Genomic DNA, 15,883 nt, shown 5'->3' with positions numbered 1-15,883 from the left:
CCAGTAACCGATCGCACAGCAGAGGGGAGAATCACTCTTTTAATAATTTACACTCTCTCACACACACTCACGCGCACACATACAAGTACCTGATAACAGAACGCAGTGAGAAATTTGAAAGGAAACATTTTCGTCGGCCAACCCGGAGACCCGTCAACATGTTGTGAGCAGAAGAAGCGGTGGGCTGTGCGTTGCCATGATGGAGACTTGAGGTTTTGGTTTGATTAACTTGTCAACTTGTACCGGTTTGTCGTCTGTGCCCTATCCAACTCACATCCGGTCCCACTCGAATCAAAGGTAAGTCTCATGTCGCCTGCTCTACACAACTTGTTGGCTGTTTTTTTTTATCGAAGCTTTTTGTTAAGTGTATATAATAACAGATACAAACGTTAATGCTTGAGTATCATTTAGGGCGCTGACAATCTGAAATGTTAGAGACGGCACAGTGACCCATCCCACTCTCACGTCTGGAAATGATTACCGAAACGAGTGATAATGTTCACTTTGTGTGTCTAACTTAACCTCACCATCAACTATTCCGTTTTGGAGAAACAAAACCCGTCCTATTAGAAATGATGAGCGAGTTTGGGCTGTTCTGTTTAAGGACTGACCAGCCGTTGCGAACAGACCGGTTACTTGAGGGGTACTATATGAGCCAACATGGGTTTGGCCAACAGCACTGACATGTTTTGTAACACGCTGCTGTGTTTACATTGGAAAGCTGTCCAGAACCCGCTGCCCCCCCCCCCCCCCTTGAATCAATACCTCCTCTGTTCAGGCCATGTTCTTAATGTGTCTAGCCCTCAGTGAGGGTGGGTGGGTGGGTGGAGGCTGCTGAGGCTCAACGGACAGACCCTAGGCTTGCATTTGGAGTTGGGAGTCGATGGCTGAAGTCACTTATGTGTGTGTCTGTGTATGTGTGTGTGTGTGTGTGTGTGTGTGTAGCCTGTGTGTTCTCCCTGTCGTCCCAGTCCCTGCTGACTTCAAAACACCAATAGGGGATCATTGAACGGAGGTTGGCCTGACTTGGAGTGTCTAGTTTATGTTTGAATGTGGGAGGTGGTTCGTTTGAAAAAAAAACAACGATATATCTCGAGTAGCCTATGTTGTTTGGTTACTGCCAAGGTTCCATGGTAACTCATTGACGATAGCAGGAGGGCGTCTGACCTGCTTTACTGGGCTGCTGCAAAGTTCAGCTGCCCAGGCAGGTGGCCTTCTGTTACCTTGGAAACCTAAAACGGCCCAAGCTTGTCTGGAAAGAGCAAAGCTGCCGGGAGCGATATGCCAACATGAAGCTGACATTTTATACAAAGTTCTTTGTTTCTGAATCGGGGGGGGGCAAATGCACTTGATACAGACTTCTGTATACACAGGTGGATGCAGAGTTCGAAAAAGAGAGGAAAAAAAGGGAGTTCTGTGTGTCAATTGAGAATATATGTATTGATGGATAACTGCTGCCCAGGATAGCATTGTTGCACACTGATACATTATCTGGGAGTCACACAGCTGTATCCCTGAATACACAGTCCCTATGGTTGGTGTTGGACCCTGGCTGTTCTACTCTTGCTGTCTCTTTTGTCAAAATCCTTAAACAATTGCTGTGTTATCCGGGGCATGGGAGGTTGAGAAATCACAGGGCACATAATGTAATCCGTCAGGATGGCTGAATAAATTCCCCTTCTACCGGGAGCCATGAAAATGCAAAAGCCTTTTCTCACAGTAGATAGTTGATGTTGTACAAACGACCTCATAAAGGCCAATAGGCCGAGTCATAACACTTGACTTGAGTAAAGCTCAAACTGTCACGCAACGACAACTGTCTCATCCGAGGAGTTTCTTTTTTATGAGTCATCTAAACTCAACCCCCCCCCGTCCTAAACAACCACTCCAGTTCTAAACCTGCACACACACGGCAACAAACGTTTTGTCAGCATGGGTGCTCCCTCGCCCCCTCGCCGGCTCCCTCTCTCTCCCTCTCTCTCTCTCCCTCCCTCTCCCTCTCTCTCCCTCTCTCTCCCTCTCCCTCATCGTCCTCGTATCCGTGCCACTGACGGTCGTTTTTGGCAAGCGGCGCGGCTGGTCTGCGTGCTGCTACTACTCCTTAGTGTTGTTGATAGTCTGCTGGCGTCTGACCCTCTCTCCCCTCTGTCCCCCTCCCCCCCCTCCCCCCAAGCGCCTAGCCCCCCGCCCAGCCCTCCCTTTACCTGTTGCATCATTAGAATGCTACTCCTTAGCCGCGGGTCTATTTTCCTCCAAATCAGCGGGTTGAATTATTCATCCCCGGTCCATTATATGCCTGACGTGTGAATTATTAATTGCTCCCTGCGAGGAGAGGCAGCTCTGGCAGATCTGAGGAGACGGGGAGGAGAGACGGGGGGGAGACTGACTCTCCTCTCCCGGCAGGTTGGCGTAAACCCCGGCGACGTGGACGTCTGCGTGGGAGGATGAGAAGGTGGGGGGGCCCCATGGCGCACCGCCTCATTAGGCACATACACAAGCGTCTCCATCACCTGTGTTTTGCAGGCGCGCGTGCGTGAGCGCTTTCACGGGCGGCGTTTTGGGGCACACTTTCATAGGGTTGCGGCCCGCCTCGGCGAAATGCATGAGTCATGCCGTTTCCTTTTTGATTTTGATTCAACGTGCGGTTAATTCACTATTTGTGAGGGGCATGCGAAAGGAAGTTGTGCGGGGGGGGGCTCGCGCACACACACACACACACACACACACACACACACACACACACACACACACACACACACACACACACACACACACACACACACACACACACACACACACACACACACACACACACGTGTTTGTGTAGACCACAATGTCTGTCTGCATGCAAGCATATGCCCAAAAATCACGCTGCCCCCTTTCATCAGTCCTTTCACGGTTATGCAACAACTCCAGAAGGAGGGAAGATAAACGGGGGGGCTATTAATAAAAATAAAAAAAACTTGATAACGGGTGAAATTGTCCAATCAGCTGTTTCGAGGCACAGCCGTTGGTTTCCCTGAACAGTGATCGCCTTGCTGAGCACTGACTGGTCCGCCGTGCACACACACACAACACACGGCCGCACCTTGCATAACAACACAGGGGATTGTCTATTGTCTCGCAAGGAGCAGATGGATTATGTCATGCAGGCCGGGGGAGGGTCTGACATTTTCATCTCACGTTTGTTGTGTTGTTGCCCCTGTTCCGAGTCCCGACACTCATGTTTAACGTGGCCACAGATGACATGTTTTCAGAGGAGACCAGATCAGTGTTTTTTGGTGTGTTTTTTTTTTTTTTTTTTTTTCACCCCCTCGGGATCCGAATGAATAACTGCGCCCAGGATGTATGTCTGACGTCGGGGACTGAAACGGAGACGGCCCCCACATAGCCACCGGTTGATAAACATCTCGCCACTCTTCCGATTTTGTTTGTTTATGTATCCATGCTTGACTGTGATTGGGTCTGTGGTCCATTATTCTGAAAGTAATGGTTGAAGAGAAGCCGTGCAGTGCGTGCACACAGGATCTTGTGTTACTATAGGCCACCCATCCGGTCTGGTCTGCGTGTGTGTGTTTTTTTTATTAGCTTCCCCAAGGCATAGTTTACATTGCTTTATGATGTCCCAGATAGTCTTCATCTGGAGTTGTGCTTACATAGTAGTTCATTGTTAGCTTCCATTCATTTATTTCCAGTGTGATTCATGATGGTGTAGGAGTCCAATTTATTATACAGATATAATTTGGGATAAGCATTCCTGGTGTGATCTGTCAGAGTATGCAGTTTTTTAGGAGGGAATCCAAGCATTATTTACAAGATATTTTTGGATAACATTAACTGGACCCATGATGAGATGTTTTGCTATCCAGTGCTGTCTTTTAGAGGATACAAGGGCTGTATGAGATGGGTCTCTCACTGACCCTGTTTAAGGTGTTTCAATGAATCTCTATGAAGAAGAATAGGGAAATCAAGCTGACAATATTAGATGGGGTATGGCTGAAGGCCAAAAAATGAAATGTTACCAATTTGGACCCGACTTTCTAACATCGTCTCAGATGAAGCCTTTCCCTATAAAGCTGAATGGTCCAGAGAACTTAGAAACTCTTCAGGTAAAACCACATTATTATAAAAAGCTTTGTGCAGTCAGAGGACCACTTCTTTTCAGAAACTCCTGTAATGTTCTTGGGTGCTTCAGAGAGTAAACATTTATGAAAGCCAAGTGTTTGGTCGCATCTGTTGAAAAAAGGCATTGTTTCACAAGGAAAGGAAAGAGATTTTCCTCAGGGCATCGGATTAATAAAAACACTTAATGAGACTTAATGACATTCTACATCATCACTAGTTGAGACTGATGACAAGGTATTATTTTGAAAGCACTTTTTTTTTTTTTTTAAATAGGCCAAGGAAATTAAAGTCGAGTTTTTGTGTCATTAAAGGAAATCGATGTTGGTCTCATGCATGTGATGCATTCTACGTGTCTCGGCCGCGGGTTCCAAAGTGGTATTATTCTGTGTGCCGTTCTGACTCTTCCTTAGCATGAGGAATCCAATTTCCATCCATTTCTCACCTGTCACCGCCGAGGGTGTCTCTGACTGACAAGCGAGTTTAACTCAAAATGGGCTGCAGCCTCCAAAAACCTTTTCCAGACAGCCCCCAGTGGAAGGTGTTCTGTCGAGGACGCCGACCCCAGACACGGAGATTCGCCGTACCTGCCTACCGGTACCTGAAGATGAAAACCTAATTAAACCCACACGTGTTAAGGGATTGGGGGGATGGTGGGGCATGTTTGCCCTGACCCATCTCCCACAATACTCTCGCTTTTTGTAGATAATCCTCTCTGCTGCCATCGCTCCCCCATCTGTTCCACACACAGACGGACAATCGCAGAGTCCAGACACGCCCGCCTCCACCTGCAGGCGGGGTGGGGGGGGGCGCTGCAAGTCCCTGGGTAAACCAGCCAGGCATGCAGGGTCTCTCGCTGTCACGAAAGGGGCGCCGTCACCGGTACAGGAGGTCAGGTTACATCTCAATGAGTCATGTTTGTGCGAGGCTAGCTGGCGGCCTGCCCGAGTCGTCTGCATGGATGGCATGCATTCTTGTTCTACGAGAGGGAGTCAGCCGGGGGGGGGGGGGAATTGTGTGTTTGCTACGTCTAGTTCACAACGGCCTTGTGGTTGTATGCATTTATATGCAGCGCAGCTTGTTGGTCGCACACACACACACACACACACACACACACACACACACACACACACACACACACACACACACACACACACACAGTGGCCCCCGGTGTTTCCGGGGAGCTTACACAGTGCTCAGCCCGGCTGGTCCCCGCTCCACTGAGTAGTGTCTATGCTCGTGTGTTCCTCGCAGCATCTGGCCTCTCTGCGCCGCTCGTTAAATTGATGATTTGGGGTTTCGGCTGCGTCGGGGTTTGTGGGCTGTGTGTGTGTTTTTTGTTGTTTTTTTTTTGGTTTGTTGCAGCCGCACCTCGCTCTGCCTTTTTAATTCATCATGATGGTTTCCTGGCCGGTCACCGTGGCGGAGAGAGGTCCGGGGGGGGGGGGGGGCGGGGCGCGCCCGGTGACACACACAGGTCCGCTGGCGGCCCCCCCCGAGACCGGCCAGGTCTGAGCCCCTTGCCGCCGTCTCTGGAGCGTTAAATCACAGGGACGGGTTCCTTTCCGAATTAAATCAAACTGCAGACTTTACCCCGTAAGGGTTGTCGTCTTGGGTTTTTCTCAAGCTCTTGGATTCACGGCCACGAAAGACAAAACCCCACTTCCTGTCGTATCTGCTCCCCCACCCACCCACCCACCCACCCGCTGTGGGTTTCCTCTTATCAGGCGGCAAAGCAACGTTGGCATCAGTTGGCTGCTGGAGTTCCCGAAGCAGAGGGGGGATTTAATGAGCGTTCAGAAATTAACCTTCGGCTTGTGAGTGGTAGATGTTTCCTCCCAGCGTCTCTCTCTCTCTCTCTCTCTCTCTCTCTCTCTCTCTCTCTCCGCGCGCTTCAAAAGCGGGTGTTCATCCGTCAGACCGTGGGGAGCGATCGTTTTGTGGATTGTTACCCCGAGTTTCGTAATGTGACTGTGTGACTTGGGCCTCCAGAGGAGGGCATGCTATATGAAAGGTGACGCGAGCAGGGGGGGGGGGCTGTGTTAGTGATATGGATGCGTTACTTTGGATTGACAGTGGGGAATCTTCTGCACTTTATCTATACAGGACGATCTCATCATGCATCGGAAATCTCAATCCGGAAGTTCCCCTCAAGTTGTTCTGATATAGCTCATGCATTGCAAAGTGTTTCAGACCTCCACATAAAGGGTGTAGCACCCAGGGTGAAGACCGCAAAAATGATGTTCCCAACTCGGTTGTAGCCGGCCCCCGATGCAGACAAGCGTTTCCCTGTAATCAGGTAACTCGTGCTCTGCTCTGCCATAATTGTGAATGAACGGTGCGGGCTGTAATGACTCTGCTAATAAACGCATCCGTCTGACATGCATCATCGCCGCCGCCGCCGTCAGCCGTGAAGGCGTGGGGGGGAACGATGCAAACGCCTGTTTTCGTAGGAGTTTTCACAACATGATTAATTCAAACGATCTGGGGGGGAATCGGCCGGGGATCCTTGATCACCGCTCTGAGCGGCTTGATTGCATGTGCCCGGGCGTGGGTAGACCTGATTAGACGTGGTGGCGCAGGAGAGGTGGGGGGGGTACCAGTCATCAGACGGGGGAGGCTGTCACTTGTGTTTCTACTCGCCGGTGAGTGAGGACAGTTATGATGTTCTGCTCTCTCTCTATCCCGAGAGAGAGAGGGAGACTGAGATGGGGGGAGGAGAGAGCGGCCAGTGCTGTAGCCCGGGACGCACTTCGAGCCAGAATGATAAACTGGCAACAACGTTTGCCATCCCTCACTGTCCCAACCCTCCCTGATGGCCGCCCGTATCCATGGCAGCCCTGACGCTCCTCAACACCTACATTAAGAGGATTGTCAATCACGGCGATTTTCAATAATCTCCTAATAACATTTACATGGAGAAAGAAACTAGACGGAGTGGGAGTCGGTCGAAATGAGGTCGTTATTTTGTTGTTACTCGCATTACCGCTGGGATGTGATTTATTTATCCGTTGGAGTCACCGGCGGGCCTACATTTAGCCCCGTCCAACGCCTGTGAATTGTTTTCACAGGCGTAGGCTAACGCTCTGGCGTCGAGCCCGTGGACGCTGGTCGTCCCCCAGGAGGCTTCGGCGCGTTTCAATTAACTCAAATTGCGTTTCCCCCTTTTCATCCTCGTCTCGGTTGGGAGCGCATCACAGTGAACATCGCCGCCCACCCCTCGGCCCTCTCCGCGTCCCGTTGGAAACCCAGAGGGGGGTCCTGGAGGACCCGACGCTTATTGGGTGCCCGGGCTCACGTCGTGTGTGGCGCTGTATCTGCCGAAGTGGGATTTCTTCGGTAGCCGTTATCCATTTTCCCGGAGGACGACGACCGGCTCGTCTTCATTGTCATTGTTAATCGGTGTGGAACGTATGTGTGCCTGTAACACCGGGCGTGTGAAGCTGATCCCCTCTTCTGCAGGATGTTTACACGCCTGCGCTGCCAACCGGTGAACAAAGTGCGGTCTGCTTCTGACATCGCACATACACACGCACACACACGCACACACTGTGCGTGTCCTTTTCTCTATGAACACGACATGCATTGAGACTGAGCTGCTCAGGAATTTGGGCAACAATTTGACGGGCGCAACGTAGGACATGGGAGAGTCGGTGGCCTGTGTGACCGCGCTATTCATGAGCTGCCGTCCTCGGCAGAGGCTTTCACTGAGTCACCCAGTACTGCCAGGAAGACATGCGCACAAATATAGACTCTCACGCTCAAACATCAGCACAATCATGACCACCACAACAAATCACGAGGAGACGAGACGTGGGGAGAATGCTGGCGAACGCATAAATCCACCACAAAGCTGAGTAGAATGAATGAGTTTGCATTGTCTGCCCTTCTGCTCACAGGACACACAATTACCCCGACACACACCGTGGCTCTAAAAATAGATCTCCTCCTCCTCCTCGCGTGTGCGTGTGTGTGTGTGTGTGTGTGTGTGTGTGTGTGTGTGTGTGTGTGTGTGTGTGTGTGTGTGTGTGTGTGTGTGTGTGTGTGTGTGTGTGTGTGTGTGTGTGTGTGTGTGTGTGTGTGTGTGTGAGATGGCGTCTCTCACTCCTACATGTGCCACATTATGGCATCACGATTTATTGTCAAAACTGCACAGTGCCTTTTTTTTGTTGGAGAAATGGTTCTTTCTGTGGTTAATTTGACAGCTGCCTTTGCTTATTATTATTGGGTAGAAATCCGTGGGTGGCCTCTACTTGCGACGTTGCAGTATTTATAGTTAAAATTCATGAATATTATATATTCAACCTGCAGTAACGTAATCACATTTGTTCTGCCGGAATTTAATATTCCCTGATCGTCAGTTGGAATATTAAAATTCATATCCGATATCGAAACATCTTGATTATTTCTGGTCTAGAGACTCAGAGAAAGGCAGGTAAATTCGGTCTATTTTGATCCACGAATCCTCGAATGACTGAGGAATGGATTCTGGATTCAGTTCCACAACGGCTGCAGTCTCACTCATAGGCTGGCAGGACTGGCCCCACCTAGCAATGTTGAGCCACATGACTTACACCTATCTGCTCTTTCACCTGAAGCTGCACGTCGGATCAATTCTGCTAAAATGATCAATAGTAATCTCTCTCTCTTTCTGTGTCTCTCTGTCTCTATCTCTCTCTGTCTTTCTGTGTGTGTGTCTTTCTGTCTTTCTGTGTGTGTGTCTGTCTGTCTCTCTTTGCGTCTGTGTGTGTTTCTGTGTCTCTTTCTCTCTCTCTGTTTCGGTCTCTCTGTGTGTGTCTCTGTCTCTCTCTGTCTTTCTGTGTGTGTGTCTTTCTGTCTCTCTGTGTCTGTCTGTCTCTCTTTGCGTCTGTGTGTGTTTCTGTGTCTCTTTCTCTCTCTCTGTTTCGGTCTCTCTGTGTGTGTCTCTGTCTCTCTCTCTCTCTCTCTCTCTCTCTCTCTCTCTCTCTCTCTCTCTCTCTCTCTCTCTCTCTCTCTCTCTGTCTCTCTGTGTGTGTCGCTCTCTCTCTCTCTCTCTCTCTCTCTCTCTCTGTGTCTCTCCGTCTCAGGATGGACTCGTTCAGCACCAAGAGCCTGGCGCTGCAGGCGCAGAAGAAGCTGATGAGCAAGATGGCCACCAAGAGCGTGGCCAACCTGTTCATCGACGACACCAGCAGCGAGGTGCTGGACGAGCTGTACCGCGTCACCAAGGAGTACACGCGCAACCGCAAGGAGGCGCAGAAGGTCATCAAGAACCTCATCAAGATGGTGGTGAAGCTGGGCGTGCTGTACCGCAACAACCAGTTCAACGCCGAGGAGCTGATGCTGGTCGAGAGCTTCAGGTCAGCGCCTTTTATTTTGAAATCGTGTGCGTTTTATTTCTTCCGCAAAAGACTCAAGACTTGCTTGTTCAGAGTTCATCTAGACTCTGCACGCCCACCCCACTTACCCCCTCACACCCCTCTTACATACTTATTGTATGGTGTACGTCTTCGCACTTACAAATAGTACTTGGCATGCTTTGGCGTATTATCCTAGCTATCTTTGTCGGAAACGAGAAAGGGGTTAACCTAACAATTGTTAGTGCGTGGCACTTTTTTCCATGAACATCCTTACTGTTCCGACAGAGATATATTGTTGTTTCTCTTTCTTCTGACAAATGAACTTATTGCAGGTCACTTTGGATAAAAGCGTCTGCTAAATGCCCTAAATGTATTCATATAGTCTGGAGTTTTTCTTTCAAGCACTATGCCTTTGGTGTGATATTAGAGATCATCAGAAAAGGAGAAGGAATTTCCTGTTTCTCAAATGGTGTTCAGGATGTCGTAGGGAGGGTTGAGGGTGTTGGGGAAAGGTACTAGGGTTCAATCCTCATTGTCTGCAACGTACGCCTACCTGTTGCTCAAGACCTGTATCTGATGTCTATATAGTTCTGGATCAAATCTGTCTGCTGAATAACTTTATGGCAATGTTAATAGTGAATAGAAATGACCGGTAGAAGTCGATAATCTATTAAAACGGCCTTGTCTTCCATTCATGTTTCTGCTTGTCTGCACAGGGAGGGGAGCAGAGATGCTTTGTAATCCTTCTGATTATAACTCATCCAGTGCTGTGCACCGCTGTCCATTCATAACCGTCAAGGGGAGGGCGTGACTCAATGTTCTTTTCGCTCCACATCCAATCAGACCCACCGAAGACCTTTTTGGGCAAATGGAATATAAGGAAACAAGGAATGGAGAATGTAATCCAGTGTGCCTGTGTGTGCTGACAGATTTAGATTGGAAAACGTTACTGACTCATGGCAATCATGTTAAGTGTCACTTTTTGTTGATGACGGGCAATCTCTCTGGCCATGGCAATAACTCGATATCAAGCCCTCCTTTGTAAGGTAAATTATATAGTGTTGTACATGCAGCTTTGTGACACACGTCAACACTTGGCTCGCTCCACCTTGATGTCCTGATTCAAACCGGGGCTTGAATCGGCCCCCTTGGGTTGATTGTCAAGTGAACGTCATTACGTCAAGCCAGGAAGTTGGACACCTTTAGCATGTGTTATGTAAGGGATAATGTACAGCGAGCCGGTCATTATCGCCAACCCTTCAGGGTGATTCAAGACCCCTCGGCTTTGTGTCGGGGTCCTGCTTCACCCTGTCTGAGTTTAGGTCTGAGGTAATCAGACCTATGGGGACAACGAACTGACGTCAAGATCAGTCTGATTATATGTTTGGGAATGGCGCCCGCAGCAACTGCAGCAAGTTGACCAGCTGCCAAGTTATTCATTGCAGCCGGTCAACGAGACAGAAATAACAGAGTGCCGAATCTGTAATTAACCAATCAGGATCGAGCATTCAACAAAGCGATATAATAAATCTGCAAAGAAATGCTGAACTATACAGCTCTTTCTTACCTTTTTTCTTAATATTATCAGGGTAATGCATGCGTGTTAGATGAATACATAGTCTGTTTCCTGATGTAAAGCGGACCTATCACAAAGTGTACAGCAGAGAGAATCCACACTGGGTCCCAGTGTGTCTGAATCGCAGGTTATCATGGTTTGTTAAATGGCAATCACAAAAAAGTCAAAAAAAAAATGTCTCCCCTTTTTAAATTTTTTAAGCAATAGCAATTTTACAAATATATCCTTGAGGAATGACTTAATGGGAATGATTGGTGGAGTGAAGAGAGCGGCTGGCAGCCAGTGTAGTAAGTGATTGGGTATGAAATTACCCCCTGTTTTTCTTTTACTCCGCTTAATTACACGGCACTTACATCTCGTTACCGCGCCGAACCTTCCTGTGACGTCTCATCACCGTCAGTTCCCGTCCGCCATCCGCGCATCGCGTAAACACCTTTTCAAAAGGACGCGCAACATCGCACCGGCGACGCGACACTGAGATGTTGCCAGAACGTTTTCTTCATTTAACAACATTTTGTATTTTTCTCACACATTTCAACGCCTTTGGCGACGCGTCAAAGGTGTTTTGAAGTCAAGTTTTCGCCGACCGAAAAACAAATCGGTGGAAGAAGAACATATAATAATCTATATTTTTTTATAATTGTGTTTCATCTCTGTTGCGGTGTCATTTTGTCACGGCAGGAAGAAGGTGCACACACTCGCCATGACGACGGTCAGCTTCCACCAGGTGGAGTTCACCTTCGACCGGCGCGTCATGGGCGCCATCCTGAACGAGTGCCGCGACCTGCTGCACCGCGCCATCCAGCGGCACCTGACGGCCAAGAGCCACGGCCGCGTCAACCACGTCTTCAACCACTTCGCCGACGGCGAGTTCCTGGCGGCGCTCTACGGGCCGTCAGAGGTGTACCGCGCGCACCTGCAGCGCATCTGCGACGGCGTCAACAAGATGCTGGACGAGGGTAACCTTTGACCTGCGAGGCCCTGACGCAGACCCGTTGACCCGTCCTGGGTGGTCATCACCACCATCCCCCCCCCACCAAGCTCCAGCATGGCACTACGGGCGGGGCTACTCGTGTATTTTTTTCTTTACTGTTAAACAAAGTGGACCCGTTTGAATGTTGTTTTTCATCTGTTTCTGTTTGTGTGTATATATACTTATTGATCATTTACTGTAAAGACACAAACCCCACAAGCATATCTGGCTAGTCCGTCCAAATATGTTTATATATATATACATATAGTATATTTGTATTTTTTTATTTACATCAAACGGGATTTTTAAAAGTGAATGTAGAACCGTGTGGCCTTATTAGCACTCTGACGGAGCCTCGACTGTTTTTTATTTTTTTTTATTATTTTTTCTCCCCACCATTCATCTTCCAAGGGCTCTCGTCCGCCTCTCTCACCTAATCAAAAGTGACGTACGGCCACCTTCGGGTCCCGAGTCGTCATATTTCTTTAGCGGAGTTGCCTCTAATGGATGCAAGTGATTCAGGAAGTGCTCAGCAGAGTTAAGACTGACTGAGGGGGTGGGGGGGACACAAGGACATAAAGAAGGGATTTCGTTGCTAAAAGCAGCAATGCACTTAAAAACTCAAACGAGCGCTGTACTTTCTGGCTATAATGAAACCATGTTAAGCACAGCGGTTTTCCATAATCCTCCTTAGCCTCGCGCCTGGGAAAACCTCGCTGTCGTGCACTGAATGGCGTTCCCAAAAACCTAGAGAGACCATTGAGGTCTCGTCTTTTGTTGGCGTTTTTCTTTTTCGTCGTCTATATATAAATGTTCTTCATTTGGTCGACTTCCAACCTTTTTGTGTCGTTTTGAATGATCCTGGCTTAAAGTCACACAACGGCCACAACGTCCGGGTATTTGGGTCACAGGGGGACCGTAAAAAACATGCATGGAGGAGGAGGAGGAGGAGGAGGAGGAGGTCGGGAGGAATGTGCTGCGTACACCAACTTCTCTCTCTCCGTGCGCTGACTCCATGCTTCTCGCCGGCTGTAACCTCATTCTGGAAACCTCAACGTGCAGGCGCCGCGCCGCGTGGCTATTAATGTCTACATCGGGGGTGGGCACATGGGACACCCCCCCCCCAACCCCACCCTTCCACCACCACACGCTCCTGAGGTGGCAGCAGGTGCAGCCGCAGAGCGTATGAGGCACCCATGCATGTCGTCATGCATGGGTGAGGAAGGGCATGTTGGGTTATTGCTCAGCTCCTCCAAGTTCAGAGACCGGACAAGTGTGTTGTTTTGGAGATGGGTCGGTCCAGATTAGGGCCAATGTGAAGGGATTCATCCCGCATGTAATGGGATAAAAGATAGGTGAGGGGCATTGCGGCGGTGTGGGGCTGCAGGTGTAGTCCATGATGCAATGAAGCAGGGACGGACGCACGGCCTGACTGTGTTCTCTCTCGCCTGATGCAATTATCCCCCGCCCCCACACCCAGTAATGGCTTCAGCCTGTCTGCACCGAGAGGCCGGGCCACTCCATTCCACTCTGCCTGGGACTGTGTGATGTGATGGAGATAACCATCGCCGGTGCCTCTCTGTGTGTGTGTATGTGTGTGATGCAAGTCCTTTTATGGATTGAAGCATGGCATGTTGTTTTTGTTGTTTTCTTGTAGTTCTTTTCCCCCAAGATGTACGAGTGTTGTGACTACCCAAATAATAGGCCTTGGTTTTTTTGTCTTTGGTATCACAGAGCCTGTCTGGGAATTTGTTTTGTGCAACGGCCTCATTTGGTATTCTGTGTGTGTGTGTGTGTTGCACTCACAGGCCAGTGTGTGTGTGTGTGCGTGTGTGTATCTGTGCGTGTCTGTTTGTGCGTGTCTGTCTGTTTGTGTGTGTGTTGCACTCACAGGTGTGTGTGTGTGTGTGTGTATCTGCGTGTCTGTTTGTGCGTGTCTGTCTGTTTGTGTGTGTGTTGCACTCACAGGCGTGTGTGTGTGTGTGTGTGTGTGTGTGTGTGTGTGTGTGTGTGTGTGTGTGTGTGTGTGTGCGTGCGCACAATGCACACAGCTGCAAGAGCTTTGAAATGGAGGCTACTTATTAGCATTGTTCTGTCCAAAGCAGAATTAGCTTAAAGGTTGGTTCTTATTTTATTCACAGCAACTTCACCAAAGAACATATTGACTGACGTTGGACTCCTATATATATATATTTTATGGAATCTTTTGCATTAAACAAAACTTGTATGCACTCGGTCGTAACAACCGAAGAGATGACGGCCTTTATTATTTTTTAATGTACACTTTTAACTCGTGCAAAAGCGATGCTCTTCTTCCTCTGTGTGACTCCAGCGCTTTCCATGCACCCTCTGCACAGTGCGTGCGCGAGGATTTGGACCAAATGATTGCGTTCGGCGCACCGAGCCTGTTTACTTTTAAATGACTTTTTTTCCCCCCCGACGTTTATTCTCTCCAATCCGTTCACATCTCAGGGTGAGGTTAAATCCTGTCCGATGAAATCCCTGACACACTTAGCCGTTTGGTAGGACCGCCAGCCACGGAGAGATTAGAGACTCCACTCATCCCGACGTCCACAAGCGGAGAACACATTTCATACAGCATTTTGTCACACGGATTGTGAAATATGTATTTTTAATTAAAACGATGTATATACATTTGTGTGTATTTCTTTACATTGCGAGTGAGTCCCCCCCCCCCGCCCCCTATCCCTTGGCAGGGGTGTGGGGCCCGAGGGTGTGACTGAGAGGGAGATGGGCAACGGCATGGCTGCAGAAAGAGACCCAGGAGCCTCCTGTATTACAGACTGGGAAGCAAGAGCATTGAGAAAGCTATGACTGACAACTGGTCTGAAGTACCTGCTCACATGTTTGACAAATCTAACCCATTCTATGGCAAAGCTAGAGTAGACTCATGTTAATAGGTTCCATGTTATTTCTTAAGTTGATGTTTTATAAGAATACTGCTTGTATTTCAGTTCTGGCTGACTGGCCAGCCAGAACGTGTGTGTGTGTGCATGAGAGAGTTATCAGCCAAGTCAAATCCTTCCCTTCCAAACACAGCAACGGTATGGAGTTATCAAACTGAGCACCGGCCCATCTGACAGACGCGCATTTCAAGTCTTTCCTGTTCACTTGAAACCTTGTATTTTGATAGCCCAGCAACGTGATAATGGTGGGGTTTAAAGGCAAACCAAAGTTAATAAAAGAGGAAATGGTGCTGTCACATGAGAAAGTGGCTTTGCTTCCCTTCCTATTGTCGTTTGCTCAAAGTGGAGCATTTACTTCAGCCCTAATTCGTGTTTTATAGTCTGTGGTTCGTAAACTATATTATCTCCAGGCTCCTCATTGCCTCAAAGCGGGAGACATTCATAACCATCCTTCGTAGAATGACAAAAGCATTAAATAATAGTAAAACCAGAATGTAAAAAAAAATGGTGCCCATTTGAGAATTATTTTTTTTTAAGGTTGTCCCGAGACATCTCCAGTGTGTCTGTTCAAACGCTTTTCGGAAAGTTTAAATTTCCAAAACGACAGTCACGACGTGATAATCAAAGTGTATATGAATGAGCGCTAATACGTTTTCGTGAGAAGCTGCAATCCGTCGGGCCGTAATTATCATTTATCCATAATGAACCGAGAACAAAGGAAGTGTCCTGCGTCCCAGGAAGTGGCGAGCTGAATAGAGGAACAGAGCGAAGGATTCATTACACATTCCACTCAAGCCGCAGTCACAAAAACAGCCCGACACTATAACCTCTAGCTAAAACCAAGTGCGCTCTTCTAGAGTAAGAAAAGAAAAAGGTCATCTCTTATCCTGGCCTGTGTGTACTTTGTGTACGAGCAGATTACTCATACTCCTTTATCCTGGACTGT

At 48.6% G+C, this 15,883-nt stretch overlaps 1 protein-coding gene across 4 annotated transcripts; it reads left to right on the top strand.

Annotated features, from left to right (window-relative positions):
- tnfaip8l1 (tumor necrosis factor, alpha-induced protein 8-like 1) lies at positions 1-14,647 on the top strand. 4 transcript variants are annotated; one of them, XR_013811961.1, is made up of 4 exons: positions 1-297; positions 9,189-9,461; positions 11,719-13,842; positions 13,904-14,647. XR_013811961.1 is itself a non-coding variant. In XM_079739455.1 (3 exons), exons 2-3 carry the CDS (start codon positions 9,190-9,192, stop codon positions 12,005-12,007), a joined length of 561 nt encoding a protein of 186 aa, XP_079595581.1. In that variant the 5' UTR covers positions 1-297; position 9,189; the 3' UTR covers positions 12,008-14,647. The 4 variants fall into 4 exon arrangements, 2 of the variants coding, with proteins under 2 accessions (XP_079595581.1, XP_079595582.1); XR_013811962.1 differs by having other exon boundaries at positions 11,719-13,903; positions 13,979-14,647; XM_079739455.1 differs by having other exon boundaries at positions 11,719-14,647.
- Positions 14,648-15,883: the final 1,236 nt, after the last annotated feature.

Source organism: Pollachius pollachius (genome assembly GCF_949987615.1).
Source record: "Pollachius pollachius genome assembly, chromosome: 7".
Classification (NCBI taxonomy): Eukaryota; Metazoa; Chordata; class Actinopteri; order Gadiformes; family Gadidae; genus Pollachius; species Pollachius pollachius.
This window is presented reverse-complemented; position numbering and strand designations above follow the sequence as displayed.

Bases quoted from the DNA above. Each gene is read 5' to 3' on its own strand.
- tnfaip8l1 (XM_079739455.1), top strand. From the start codon at position 9,190: ATGGACTCGTTCAGCACCAAGAGCCTGGCGCTGCAGGCGCAGAAGAAG. The intron at 9,462-11,718 runs GTCAGCGCCTTT...TTGTCACGGCAG, and splicing joins ATGCTGGTCGAGAGCTTCAG to GAAGAAGGTGCACACACTCG.